The 14527-nt window shown below is 30.5% G+C and overlaps 2 protein-coding genes and 1 long non-coding RNA gene across 4 annotated transcripts; 1 reads left to right on the forward strand and 2 right to left on the reverse strand.

The window, feature by feature from the left end:
* Nucleotides 1-60: 60 nt before the first annotated feature.
* Nucleotides 61-7470, reverse strand: Alg14 (ALG14, UDP-N-acetylglucosaminyltransferase subunit). Of its 2 annotated transcripts, none has more exons than XM_069117233.1 (4): nucleotides 7265-7470; nucleotides 5909-5976; nucleotides 5553-5709; nucleotides 61-713 (listed from the first exon to the last, which is right to left on the reverse strand). In XM_069117233.1, the coding sequence occupies exon 4, from the start codon at nucleotides 697-699 to the stop codon at nucleotides 61-63; it is 639 nt and encodes a 212-aa protein (XP_068973334.1). In that variant the 5' UTR covers nucleotides 700-713; nucleotides 5553-5709; nucleotides 5909-5976; nucleotides 7265-7470. The 2 variants fall into 2 exon arrangements, with proteins under 2 accessions (XP_068973334.1, XP_068973333.1); XM_069117232.1 differs by having other exon boundaries at nucleotides 5537-5709.
* Nucleotides 7471-7600: 130 nt separating this feature from the next.
* Nucleotides 7601-8445, reverse strand: LOC138181853 (uncharacterized). The gene is made up of 3 exons (XR_011173620.1): nucleotides 8304-8445; nucleotides 8029-8198; nucleotides 7601-7918 (listed from the first exon to the last, which is right to left on the reverse strand). It is a non-coding gene; the product is annotated as an uncharacterized LOC138181853 (long non-coding RNA).
* A 1768-nt stretch (nucleotides 8446-10213) lies between these two features.
* LOC138181512 (GRIP and coiled-coil domain-containing protein) lies at nucleotides 10214-14448 on the forward strand. Its single transcript, XM_069116345.1, has 2 exons — nucleotides 10214-14307; nucleotides 14393-14448. The coding sequence occupies exon 1, from the start codon at nucleotides 10214-10216 to the stop codon at nucleotides 14117-14119; it is 3906 nt and encodes a 1301-aa protein (XP_068972446.1). The 3' UTR covers nucleotides 14120-14307; nucleotides 14393-14448.
* The last annotated feature ends 79 nt before the right edge of the window (nucleotides 14449-14527 follow it).

Below are 14527 nucleotides of genomic sequence, written 5' to 3' on the forward strand. Positions count from 1 at the left end.
TTTAAAAATGGTGTATGCAACTAGAAAATAAATCATAGGTATAAATTAAAGTTATTTTGTTTAGAAATAAAATATTTTACTACTTTTGTCATCTGGTTCTTGTAAATATGGCCACTGTACTATTTGGTAATCTGCTATATAATACAAAATTTTTCCCGTTAATGACAATGTTTTGACTCTGCAAAAACTTTCAACAAATATTATAGTAGTTTGCGCGATACAAAATACTTTAAATAAGAATGCTACTATACATAAAGGGACACAAGTTCCTGGACCATTACATAGAAGTAACTCTGGACATTCTCTCCACAAGTAAGGAATTGATTCCAGAGTTGCATAAATAGTACTATAAATAGATGTGTAGTATGACTGATGAATTTCTCTGCTTCTACGAATTTTAATTATCTTATAATCTACATTATTCTTTTCTAAATATTTAACTTTCTCAATGCTCATTGAATCTGTATCAGCATACACATATACTCTTGGCGAGTAATTTTTAAAGCTTAAATAATTAAGTATTCTTATCATTTCTGCTGTATGTCCTCCAGATCCTAATACAATCATTGTTTTAATTGGTTTATTTCGAATTGATTTCCTTCCGCTTGTTTTATGTGTAGGAAACATTACAAAATATATTCTTGCAATGATTATCATACAAACAATTATACAAATAGAAATATAATATATCGCGTACATTTTTGTAGTATAACCTGTAACAATTTAAATTAAAATAATCAATCTATCAAGCTGCTTTAGATAAGCCAAAACAAAATAAATTGTTAATTATTACATATATATGTCATGAAAGCACAAAATCTAATAAAAGTTTTTCTAAAAAAAGTACTTCAATTAGTTAATGTATGCATTTACATGAAATTTTAGTCCAAAAGTATTAAAAGTTATAAAAATGTATAACATTCTTAGATTTACTACATATATTTATTAATTTATTAAACAATGCATACATTTGCCACACTTTAATAACATGTTAATGTGCACATATTATTTCACATATATATAAACACTACTGTATTATTAATCTATATATTACATACAACAATACTTAATTATATATTTAATTGTATAAGTACCATCTATCTATAATATGATTAATATGGGTGATCCGAAGATAAAAATGTAGCTATCTTTTTTTACAATAGTAACTTACCAATCGATTTGAATTCTTAAAATTTTCGTACTTCGTACATTACACATATATTAGATTAAAATATGTAATTAATAATCCATTCTTTGATAGTCGTCATAAATTTAATATAAATATATTCAAGAGAGTATGTAAACAAATATTTATAATTTTTGCAAATCTTACGGAGATAAATAGTTGCTTATATAAATTTAACAACAAATATTATATTCGCAGATACAAAATGTGAAACTTAGGTTATAAACATACACTAAGAGAACGAACCACTATCGTATAGACCGACAACCAAGGTTAAATAAAACTATTGACGAATATAGGTTATCCCATAAGTTCGTGCCGTTTTTCGAACGGTTGTATATGTTAAGATTGTTTACATACCTTTCAGTTTCATGAAAAAATGTAATCCCCCTCTCGTTGTACAACTTCTTCCCATTTTTCTGGTAGGGCCATTATTCCGTCTCGATAAAAGTTCTCTTGTTTTTCTTTAAAATAATTTTCTAAGCTATTTTTGAGAATGTCAATATTTTCAAATTTTTTACCTACTAAAAAGTGTTGTAATGCTTTGAACAGGTGGTAATCAGATGGGGCAATGTCTGGGGAATACGGGGGATGTGGTAAAATTTCCCAATTAAATTCAAACAATTTTTTTGTAACGCTTTTCGCGATATGCGGTCTAGCGTTGTCGTAATGGAAGATAACGTTGTTCCTATTCACTAAACCTGGTCGTTTTTCAGCTAGTGCTTCCCTTAATTTTTCTAACTGAATACAATATTTGTCTGAATTAATGGTATCATCACTAGATAAAAGTTCAAAATAGAGTATTCCTTTATAATCCCACCATACACACAAAAGAACTTTACGTGGATGTAACCCTGGTTTTGCACAGGGTTGAGGTGGCTGATTTCGTTGGGACCAGCTACGTTTCCGTTCAGGGTTTTCGTAAAGTATCCACTTTTCATCACCAGTTACCAGGCGTTCAAGGAATGGCTCATGTTTATTACGCGCAAGTAATGACATGCACGCTGTCGTTCGTTCAAGACGGTTCCGTTCCGTAAGTTCATGGGGCACCCAAACGTTCAACTCTGACACCATCCCCATTTTTTTTAAACACCTATGAATCGTTGTCTTAGGTATTTTCAAAACATTTGACATTTCTTGAACTGTCAAACTTCGTGATTTTTCAGCAAGATCCCGAATTTTATCTTCGTCTGTCTGAGGAGGACGCCCGGAGCGTTCCTCGTCTTCTAAACAGAAATTCCCAGCTCTAAAACGTTGGAACCACTTCCTACAGGTGCGAGATGAAAGCGCATTTTCTCCGTAAACAGCACATATGTTTTTCGTGGCAATTGTTACAGAACTTCCTTTCCGAAATTCATATAACATGAGATGTCGAAAATGGATACGCATTTCACTCATGATTTTTTACATTACGATCTTATACCCACGAAAATCTGCTCTAGCCTGTTCTCGATCAGCTAAGCTCAAGTGCATTGGTCCCTTATCGCCGTATGTTTATAAATCGACACATGAAATGTATACACAAAAGTCGGCACGAACTTATGGGATGACCTAACGTAGTTCTAGTTGTTTACAGTACAGGTGCCGCACCATGCGGCCAAGTGCTCAAATGAACTAAAGTTAGCATATACAAGAACCTATAAAAGTAGGAACCTGCCCTGTTTGGTTACGCACTAGCATAGACAAGAACCTATTTAATTGTACGGTTCTACGGGAAAGTTCATATTTACTTTTCTATCCAATATAGACAAGTATAAGAAATTTCCACAATCCCAGTGGAAGAAATTTGGGCGCTAATCGGTAAAATGATAAAAAACAATCACGATGAAACGAGTTTAATTTAAAGTTACTACCTATAAATGAAAAAAAAAAGTTATTTCAACTAAGCGCGATAGCCACGAATCGCAACGCCACGAAACTGATTTAAAATTAACGTCATTTTAATAATTATTTATAATTATTAACAAATTCTACTCTTCGACAAATTCCAATAATTACTCACGATAGAAAATACTAAGAGGAATCGTGACATCTTATAATTCGCAATGCTAAAGCAAACGCGATCATCGTAACGCTAATCCAAACCGAAATCGGTACTTTTTCGCAACTCTAACTGATAACGCGATATTTCCATTCTTCGCAACGCTAATGACAAAGAGCGCGATTAACTCGACACGACGATGGGCCGACATGTAGGTCGGCTAATAAACAAATCACAACTATTGTACTACAACTACTACCACTACAGATACTAAAGGCGAGCACAGTGACGAAATAGTAACGAGAATGACTGTCCATTGTCTGGATGATGCAGAAGATGGAAAGCCATTAGTAGTTGCCCTCTTCTATGGCAATTTGCCGGGCCTCCTCGGCTCGTAGCCTCTTCTTTCTTCGGGCGCGATGCCCGCTGAAACTTACATCTAAACTCGAGACTTTCTAAATCGCAAACCAAGAAAATAACTTACAAAGATGCAATGTAAGTCGCGAAAGCTGATCCAAGTACGCATGGATAAACAACGATCATAGCGGTCGCTGTCCGTTCGCGTGTGCATGCTCGAGCAATACGTAAACGTTCGTAAAAATCGATGGGCGAAGCCAGAGAGACGGATGGCATGTTTCATTCGTGGCCAGCTTCGCCGTCGACTTTTCAAACGAAATTTCCTGAAACAGGTTGAACACGCGAAAACGCGCCTACCCGACCAGAGACTGTGCCAACCTGCTCGGCCCTACCTACTTATAATTAATGTACAGGCACACCAGAAAGTATACTACCTATCCTACCTAGCCCTACGTTTAAAAAATGACAAAACAGGCACACCAACAGATTCGCTCCACGATTCTCACACATAACACTCGGGTGCAAGGACCTACGCTAGAGAGAACGTCCCGGGACGCCTCCGACACCCGAGTTTGGCACACACCATGCACACTCTAATGTTACGTACCATTTTCGTGAAATCGACCGACGAATGGTAGCGGCCATTGCGTGTAACGCGATCAAAATAAATCTCACTTTTAATTACAAATATTCATACTTCAAAGAGTGCATCCATTTTTCACAGAAATTATAGATGGTAGGAAATTTGGTAGCATTATTTATAATTTAACAACAAGATTAGTAATTGTTAGGGAAGTGATACATTTACACTGTACATGAGAGTGTGTGTGTAAGGGTCAGAGGGCGTCCAGGTCTTAGTTGAGACAAAACACTGCCGTTAGAAGATTCTAGAGAGTCGGTTGGCGACAAGCGTGCGTGCAAGACGTTCTTCAGAGTGTAATATAGATGTATAGCTGTTGTGTGTGAAATAAAGTCAGTTATTTGTATTTCCAAATCCTCTGATTTCCTTAACAGTAATACCGATATCTATAATTCTGTTAGATTGTAATTGAAACGATACGAAAGTGTGAATTTATTCTTTATAATTTAAATTTATAACAAATGGAGTAAGTACTAAAACGACGCAATTCCACAGCCTAACCACACAGACTATGTGGAAAGTACGTCGTGTACGATACGCTAACGCATCGTCAGTCGCTCGCAAATTATTACAAAATCAATGATCGTCGTACCCTTTGCCTTTCTCTCGCTCAAGTAGCACCTGGGCACGTGAGCGAGGTCCTGGCAATGGACACGGAAAGGGTTAAACCTGAAAATCCTAACTAAAAAGAAAGATATTAGTGTATTCATTTTGTGTCTAACGGGCTAATCTTTCTTCATTTTGCACTTTCGAATTTGATCACAGTTACTAACACTCTATACTCTACTTCACTAATTTAATAGATTACCAAAATACTAATATTGAATTTATTTATAGAAAACAGCACAAATGATATCGATATAATGTAACGGCTCGTTCAAATAATTGACTCTATGAGTTCTTGATATTCCATTACAAAAGAGACAAATTGACAATGAATAAGAAATTTATTTAATGATTGACTCGAAGTTAAATGTTGATGCAAACAACCTCAGGCAATTTCTTCATCAAAGCACGTCTCGGAAAGCGCAAAAACAGCGTTCAAAACTTGTTGCTTTGATTCCAAAATTTGCCTTCTTGCACATAAAATTCGATACATTTTTATCCCTAGTTTTTGTAAGCGCGTGCAATAAAGGCTTTTTTGGCTCAGAATGGTGTGATAGATTTATCCATTCAATAAAATAATAACTATTCCGATCTTACCTCTGAGTATAGAAATAACAACATAATATTTAAAAAACGCGATGTGCAAGAAAACCTGTCCTGAACTAATAAATAATACATAGAAAAAGGAAATGTTACTACGCACGGGTATAATAAATACCCGCGGTTACTGTGCTCGCAAAAAATTCTACGTAATACAACCAGTCACCTGTGTCGATTCGGACCTTTCGTCCTACGACATGATCGTGTAACCGGAGGAACAAAAATGCATGCGACTCGCTATTAGATGCGAAGAACAGGGTCATCGATGCTCTGGTAGCTCAGGGAAAGTCATTGTGAAGACCATCATCAAGGTGAGCCATGCAATCCCATGGAAGAAAGCTGTAACAAGGTACGAAATATTATAATTTGTTCTTAAACATAATGCTAATAAGTTGGAAAATTTAAAATAGTGGAAAATTAGCCTCTAATAATCTCTGTAAAACTTTTAAAGACAATAAATTCATTCAATTCAAGAATGGCAAATGTAAATAGAAGCAATAGAATTAAATGAAGTATAGATTATTACAAAATTATTTACATTCCAGACATTTGAAGCTCCATTAGGTCTTCTTTAGGAAACAGGAAGAAGTGGAAAGAGTGATAAACCTTTAAAAAAATATGAATTATTATTATGAATAATGTACATACGTGAATAACGTTTTTATACTAATAATTTGTTTGAAAAACTAGCTGATGAACGACCAAAATATTTCAGATAATGAACTATGGAACTCTATGCAAACTTCGAACTCTATTAATAACAAAAAAGCTAAATTGCCAGTGAACTCTAATTACTATAACAATTGAAAAACTACAATAACAATTTTTAACCTAGAAATGATGAGAATCTAATCATTTTTTTGAAGCATGCTAAACATTTTTATTGTGTATTTCAATATTATAACTTTTACATCTTACATCAATGGAAATTAATAATAGTTTGATCAAAATACGAATGATAAAATAAATTAAAATACAAATACATGTCGGGTTTACATTAGAATTAGAGTTAGGGGCGTGAAACGAATCTTCGTTTGGGTTACACATTGTCGTTATGCAATAGAGAAGACATTGACTAGTGCAAATACGATTATTATAGAATTGGACAAGTAACCGTGGTAATTAGATACTCGAGAAACTAATGACAATGATCCTAGGTTCAATAACGAATCCGCGGTCAACGGGATGATAGATGAACATGTTCACAAAATCCAAGTCGGACTCTTTGTTAAAACGTGGAATATCCACCGAGCGTACAGACACTAAGTCACTCGCTAATACGACCTCGCGAGAGAATAACTTTTCGTCGCGATGATGCTGCAGAGGAAAACTATGATGGGCTGTGTCTAAGGACACGAGATCCTTGGATTCGTCGAGGATAGTCTTCGTTCAGAAAGTAAGGGAAATTAACGTTGCTGCTAATTGGTCAATCTCCATATCGGTGGTTAGAAAAAGATGCTAGCCGCCCTCGAGGGAAAGTTGCTAGTGGGAGACGCCGTTCGTTGAAGGAAATAGATCTCGCCTATCTTCCCGTAGTTGGGACAAAGACTGTTTGTCTGTTTGAAGGACTTTAGGTAACCAGATCTTAGTGTTTATAACGGCCCTCGGGACAGGAACCGTTGGAATATTTACTGTCGCGTGCCGCTACAAATCTTTGCTTCTTTTAAGAAGAGCTATAGAATTACTCCATACCTTTGTTAGGCAAAGCGTTCATCCCGTGACCGCGGCTACGTTCGGCGACTGGCTGTCGCCTCGAGCCCAAGCTCACTATCACAAATCTCCAACAAATACAATCGGATTGAAAGACGACAATTGTTTAATTACGCCTATGATAGAATCTAGATTACGGTGTTAGAGTTATGTCCTTTCATCTCCGACATACAGAAATACTTACATTCTCGGGGAGATTCCAGGAGAGGCTATATCCTCTTGCGAAACTTGCGTTTCCACTGCCGAGAGCGAATGTTTAAAACAAAGATCTATAAAAAAAAGAAAAAAATGGTTATTAACGCGTCCATTTACACACTGACTCTAATTTCGCGTATAAATATTGTAATTGAATTTATAAATATTAAGAGCTATTGTGCTCTAGAAAATATAACAAATTATTACACAGAATAATTCGTATAATTTGCTATATATTGATATAAAAACATTAGTTACTTAATAATATATCCGATTATTAATGATAATCTGTATGTTCGAAATACTTTTAAAAAGTGACTTTTTAAATCTTAATATCTTCAAGAAATTATGCAATTATTTTAGAGAATAATATCATTATATATCAATTGTAACTCGTATAACAATTATATAGCAAATATTGATTACCACTGATCTAATAAAGAAAGAAAATAGTCGTGTACATACATTGTCGTGTCTGCTTTATTATAATAACTCAACCTTTACCAAATCTGCATGGGAAATCAAATGGTTATTAATCATCTATGGCGTTCATTTCCTACCAGTTCGAATCATCGATTATTAATCGTCTGTGACGTATGTGCCGCAAACCCCTACTCTTTCAATCAGGTGACCAGCCAATAATCTGTACAAAAGAAAATCAACAATTTCAAATAAATGTACGACGAAACCAATAATTTTCAATAACAAAACAAATTATAGTAGGATAAAGCAACAATAGAATTCAAATCCTACTTCAGGGACCGGTAATGTGAATTATCGATAATTCTAGCCATCAGAAATACAGCCAAGAATAAATGTATAATAAATCAGTAATTTACAAAAATGGAACCAATTATAATGAAATGAGACGATAATCGAATCCAAATTCTGCCTTAAAGATCGGTAATATAAACTATCGGTGACTGTAAATTCTCAAATATAGTCAACGATAAAAGAAAAAAAAATTTCCCGAATACTACTTAATTTTACTAAAATGATAATCAATAAGTAATTAAATGAAAACGTACTATTTAAATGAAGCAGAGAGAAGTGTAGAAATGCTGATAAAGTCGAAATGGAAGTACTAATAATGACAGGGTACGCTCTACGGGACAAATTTTCGCTCCACGACTTTCAAGAGTACAAAGTCACCCCACGACACTTTGCCTTTTCCAATATTTCACGCCAATAGAAACGCTCGATTTGACGTGCAATATTTGCGCCAATAGGAAAGCTCAATTTCATTTCACAATATTCTGCACCAATAGGCACGCTTGATTCGACTTCGCGATATATTGCGCCAATAGGAACGCTCGATTTTTGTACATACGAGCGCGCGCAAATTTAGTGTATTCAAACAGTTAAATTGATGAAATTAATAATTTAAAATAATTAATAAAATAATTAATAATGAATAATTTTATTATTTATTAATAATTAATAAATAATTATGTATTAATAAATATAATAAATATATTATAATATATATTAATAAATAATTATTAATAAATAATAAAATAATTAGTAAAAAATAATAATGAAATAAATAATAATTAGTAGTTTAGTCCTGAAGAATTGATAGCGAAACTATCATAAAAAGAGAAATTTCTTTAATTGAAAATAATTTATCATTGTTTACTTTGTTATTAATTGATATATAGGTTATAAAATTTTTATTTTGTAATACCAGAGAGGAATTTCCTCTCTGCTAATACATATCATACTTTATCTAATTAATAATTCTCCAGGATATATGTACACGAAGCATCCTTGTTCGCGGAAAAGAAAATTGAGATAAATTGCAAGAATCATACGCGATTTCAGCTATACACGTATCTATTTATAAAACCTAAAATAAAATCATTCATTTTAACAAATTTTATCCTATGTTAAATTGGTAATCTCGTGGATGACACTAAAATGGTAAAGAGTAAGAAAGGTCCAGAACACCTGTGTGCGTCGTGTTTATACAATTGTGCTCTAGGCTCTTGACTAGAGCCTTTGGAATGCATAACCAATGGTCATTGAGTGCAAAGCACGTACAGAAGTATGAGTCAAAGATATATTGAATGTTAGATCAATTTTTTGTATTTTGATCTACAGTATTCGTAAACATTTTATATCATTGAGTAATTTTTACAAAATTGTTCTCTTGAGACAAATATGATAATAAATAGGTAAGTAAAAAATTTTGTTAATTTAACAAAAAGTTTCCCTAAAATAAAGTGAATTTTTATTCTATTGGAATTTTATAAAAGTAAATTATTTATTATTAAGTGTGATATTTTTTACATTAGTTATATTTTTAAAAAACGAATTAAAAGTGAATTATATAAAATATATAATTTTCAATAATGGTCTCATCAGATATGAAAATATAATAATAATAATAATTTAATACATTTTTTTTACAGCAGGAAATGGACATTTAGTATAGTTAGGACCATAATGAAATCATTTACCAAAGAAAAAATTTGAGAATCACATGAGAATCAATAAAGGATTATACAATATTTTATCAGAAGGGTAAAAATTAATATTATTTTTATTACAATTAAGAAAAATATTAATATTGATTTTATCAAAATTAATATTATTTTTATTACAATTAATAAAAATATTAATATTAATTTTATCAAAATTAATATTATTTTTATTACAATTAATAAAAATATTAATATTAATTTCATCAAAATTAATATTATTAAGAAGCAAATGCAATTAGAAAATGAACTCAAATAATTTTTCATCACATAGCAGATTTCAAAATATTTATAATAAAAAGCGATTCTCTTGTAAAAAATATAAAAGAGAAAGGCAAGCGATTGTTGGTATAATTTATAAAGAAAACCAGAATTATAATACCACTTTAGCTAGTTGAGAAAATAAGAATCAAAATATATTAATGAATTCAACAATCAGATCTACATTAAACAGAATGAACTGTGATAAATGCCAAGAAAATTTAAGTATTTCTCCAAAAAATACTTTAAAATCTACAAGTATCATGAATCGAGTTTTAAACAAGTGCGATAGAAATACCTCTGTTTTGTTATTGGGAAACTATAGGAATAACAAGAAATCGGGTATGACTGAAACACCAAATATAATAGAAGACGACCATAAAGCAGTATTAAATCATGATTTACAAAATATAATGTGCTTTTGCAATAAATCTAATGCAAATTGCAATTTATGCAATAAGAACGAAATTCAGTGTGAGCAAAATGTGAAATTTCAACAGAAAAGTTTACCTATAATATCACAACAAAGATCTCTAGAAGCAAAAACACATAGGGAGAGAAATCAATCTAATGCTACTAATGAAACAGATTGCAATATCTCGATGCAAACTAAAAGAGAAAGTAGCTGTGATATTAGTAAATCTATTACAACTGAAGAATCAAGGAAAGGTGATTATACAAACGGTAAAAGACAAAGAACAATAAAATCAACTTGCCATTTACAAATAAAGAAAAACAAACAGGAAAGGATATACAGTACAGTACATAAATATAAACAATGTAATAAAGTCACCAAAAATAAATATTATAAAATAATAGGAAAAAGGAAGGATACAAGTAATTTCTCCGCAGTTACCATAATACCATCAAGCAAGATTGACACCAAAATAAACAAAGATATAGCAAGGCATAAAAATTGTATAGATATTAAAAATGTGATAATACCTTTGATTAAAATAGATGATCTTCCTACATCTGAATTATCTAAATTAATTCAGAGTACCAAATCTATCGAAAATAAAGAGAATATACAAAATGATGAAAATATACGTAATGAAACAGAGAATATCGTAGAAATACAGTGTTCTGCATATAAAAAACACAGAACTACTGAACTCAAAGAAGAACAGGAAATAAATATATTATATAAATCAGTGTTTGAGGAAAGATGTACAATATATGAAGAAAATGTAGTGAATAAAATTGATGAAAATATAAGAAATATAAAATTTGAAAAAGAGACATATAAAATATCTCCAGAGAATATTTTACAATTTTTTCTAAAAAACAGAAGAGATATAGATATAAGAACAAGATTGAGATCAAGTATTGAAAATATCCATAAATATCATATCAGAAAAAGTGTAGCAATGTGCAGTAAATGTACAGAAGCCTTTAATCTTTTACAACAATTTTCAGGTAAAGTAAACTTTGTACAAAATGAAAAAGTATGTATTGAATGTACACTATGTAATTTACAAATTAACTCTTTATTTCATTTTCAAAAACATCTAATGGATATACATTTACAATGTGAAAGAAAATCATTACATAAACAAAAGAAATTTGCAGTTACTATTATTAATTTCAGTGATCAATTAGATTTAAATATCAATAACCAATTTATATTTGAATGCTGTTGCTGCTCAAAAATATTTGATCATACAACAAATTTTGAGGAACATATTAAAAATATGCATCACGGCTTCGATCATCATACAAATGATGTTAAAAGATGTGAGGCAGGACAAATGGCTGTAGCTTCTGAATCATGTACAACATTTAAAAATGAACAAGTATTTAATGAAACTCGTGCTTTAAATAAGAATTATATTTTTGATGCTCCAACTAATATAGATGAAATTTCTAATTCAGAAAAGGAAATTAACATACAAAATGATCATATAAACGAATATGATATTAACACAAAAAAAATAATTCTTAAAAATAATATATACAAACAGATAAATGATATAAATAATTCAGATGTTACTGAAATAAGAAAAGAAAACAAAAAATTGAAGGAAGATATAGAAAAATTAAGTGATGAAAAATATGCAAATAGTATTTCAAAATTAAAACTTTCTAATGTATCTATTAAAATTGATGGAAGATTTAAAGAATATTGGAAACATAAAAAAAGTTTTTCTTTTATTTGTAATGTTTGCTTTAAAAAATATAAAAGAAAACAAGCGTTTTTATCTCATATGTCTAAACATGTAATAGATATTGATACTAATGTACATGAGCAACAAAAAACAGAAGAAAATAATGATCTCATCAGACATGAAAACGATGTAGTATTAAATGCACATACTAACACTTCTCAAGACAACAGTAAAAGTTTCAAGGATAATAATGTACTACATTCTACTATAAATTTGGCAGAATCAGACCAAAATAATTTAATATCAAAAACAACTGATAATGAAGTTGATAGTGGTGAAAATGGAAATGTAGAATATGATATTAAAGACGATAGTGTAGCAAGTAAAACAGATGATTGTAATTTTGCACTATATATAAACCTTACACACACACAAAAAACAAGAAACGATGCAAAAAGGCAAAAATTAATTAAATTCAATATAAACATTGCAAAAAAACGTAAAACAAGTACTAATGAGCAGCAAAGTACAGAAAATGAAATTGGAAACATGTTTCCAACAAATTTTGCTACAAATACTAATTCAATAATAGATGCAAGTAAAGAAAATGTAAGTTATGGTTTAAAAGAACTGCATTGCATTATATGTGACAAAAAATTTAGTTCTTTGACAATATTTAAGGAACATATGTTCTTTTTACATGATTCGTTGTTTGAAGATCCAAGATCACCAAATTTATCAATGATACCATATAAAGTAAAAAATCTGTCTACACAAGGTACTCGTGTATCTAAAACGAAACGCAATATGACATGTAAAATAAAAGAATCAAAGAAAGTTTTGCAAATGGAAAATAAACAAAAATATAGAAAGTGGCGTTGTAACGCATGTAAAGAAAATTTTGCATTACTTAGAAACTACTTACGACATAGATACTACTGTCATAATGATGAATCTGTAGTTCATATTTGTGACAATTGTGACAAAATCCTTACTTCAGTTGCAATGGTGAACATTCATATGTGCACTAATGTTACTACCTGGAATTGCAAGAGATGTAGTCTCACTTTTCCCAACGGTATATCTTTAACACAACATAATATGAATTATCATTTAGAAAAAGTAGGTCCACATGTATGCAAAATATGTAAATTAAATTTTCTTACAATGTACATGCTAACAAGACATGAAACAACAACACATTCTATAAGTAATAATTCCAATGTTGCAGAAACTTTCATAGATTCATCTGTACCTGCGAAAGACTATTTACCTTGTACTGTAGATAATATAAATGTTAATTCTGAATTCAGTAGAAAACAATTGAATGATAAGGCTGTTCCTTATAGGAATGAAAATGTGGAAATTAAAGAATTAGATGAACTAAATGAAAAATTTTCAGAAATGCATATCACATCTAATATACCACACAATGATAAAAATATACTGCACTGTAATACATTATGTGCTACAGCAGTACAATTTAATCTTCATCTGGAAGAAAGGCATAAAAGAGAGATATGTCAAATTTGTAATAGCTTATATTTTACAGATAAATTAATAAAACATTTAATATCTGATCACATAGTCTCAAATAATGTGTGTTTTAGAGAAAACGATGCTAATATTGAAATAATACAAGGAAATATAAATTCTCTAAATGATATAATAGAAATCCTTGGCATAAAACGTTTATTGTCACTTTACGAATATCAAAGATTTGATACTATTGTAGAAAACAAATGTTTCAGTTGTATAACATGTTCAAAACAATTCTCAAATACTCAGCAATACAAAGTTCATTACTTAAAATATCATGATACAATCTGTTTATTGTGTAATATAAAATTTGGACACAATTTTCAAGCACTTGAACATAAAATTAAAATTCACAAATCTATTGATTTATATTTGTGGACAGCGCAAAAGCTAATATTACAGTTAAGACAATATGGAAATACCATTGAAGATGTGATAGATGTGAAAATCTAGTGAAATAAGAGTATGTTAAATAACATATACTCGTAATTTTAAGTTATATTCTAACTAGTCTATACAGATATCTGTAATTTATTAAGAAAACGTATAAGTTGACTCATTAAGACTATTAATTCAGATAACCTGTCAAATTTTAGTTACCTGCAATTAAATATAAAATTTTATATATTATACAACTTTTTGTAAGTATTTTTTATACAAAATAAATATTAATAAATATATTGCTGTAATCTTAATAACCTAATATTCTTTCATTTGTAGTTATAGAAAGTACACTCAAGTATTATAAAATGATAATTAAGATTCTATTATAAAATTAAATTTATTTTGTAATATAAAAATGTTTTATAGCATAAAAACTAGATTACAATAAATATATTATAAGGGAACTCCAAAGAAACA

The sequence above is a fragment of the Bombus flavifrons genome, chromosome 7 (genome assembly GCF_040668555.2).
Source record: "Bombus flavifrons isolate JBK064 chromosome 7, iyBomFlav1_principal, whole genome shotgun sequence".
Lineage (NCBI taxonomy): Eukaryota > Metazoa > Arthropoda > Insecta > Hymenoptera > Apidae > Bombus > Bombus flavifrons.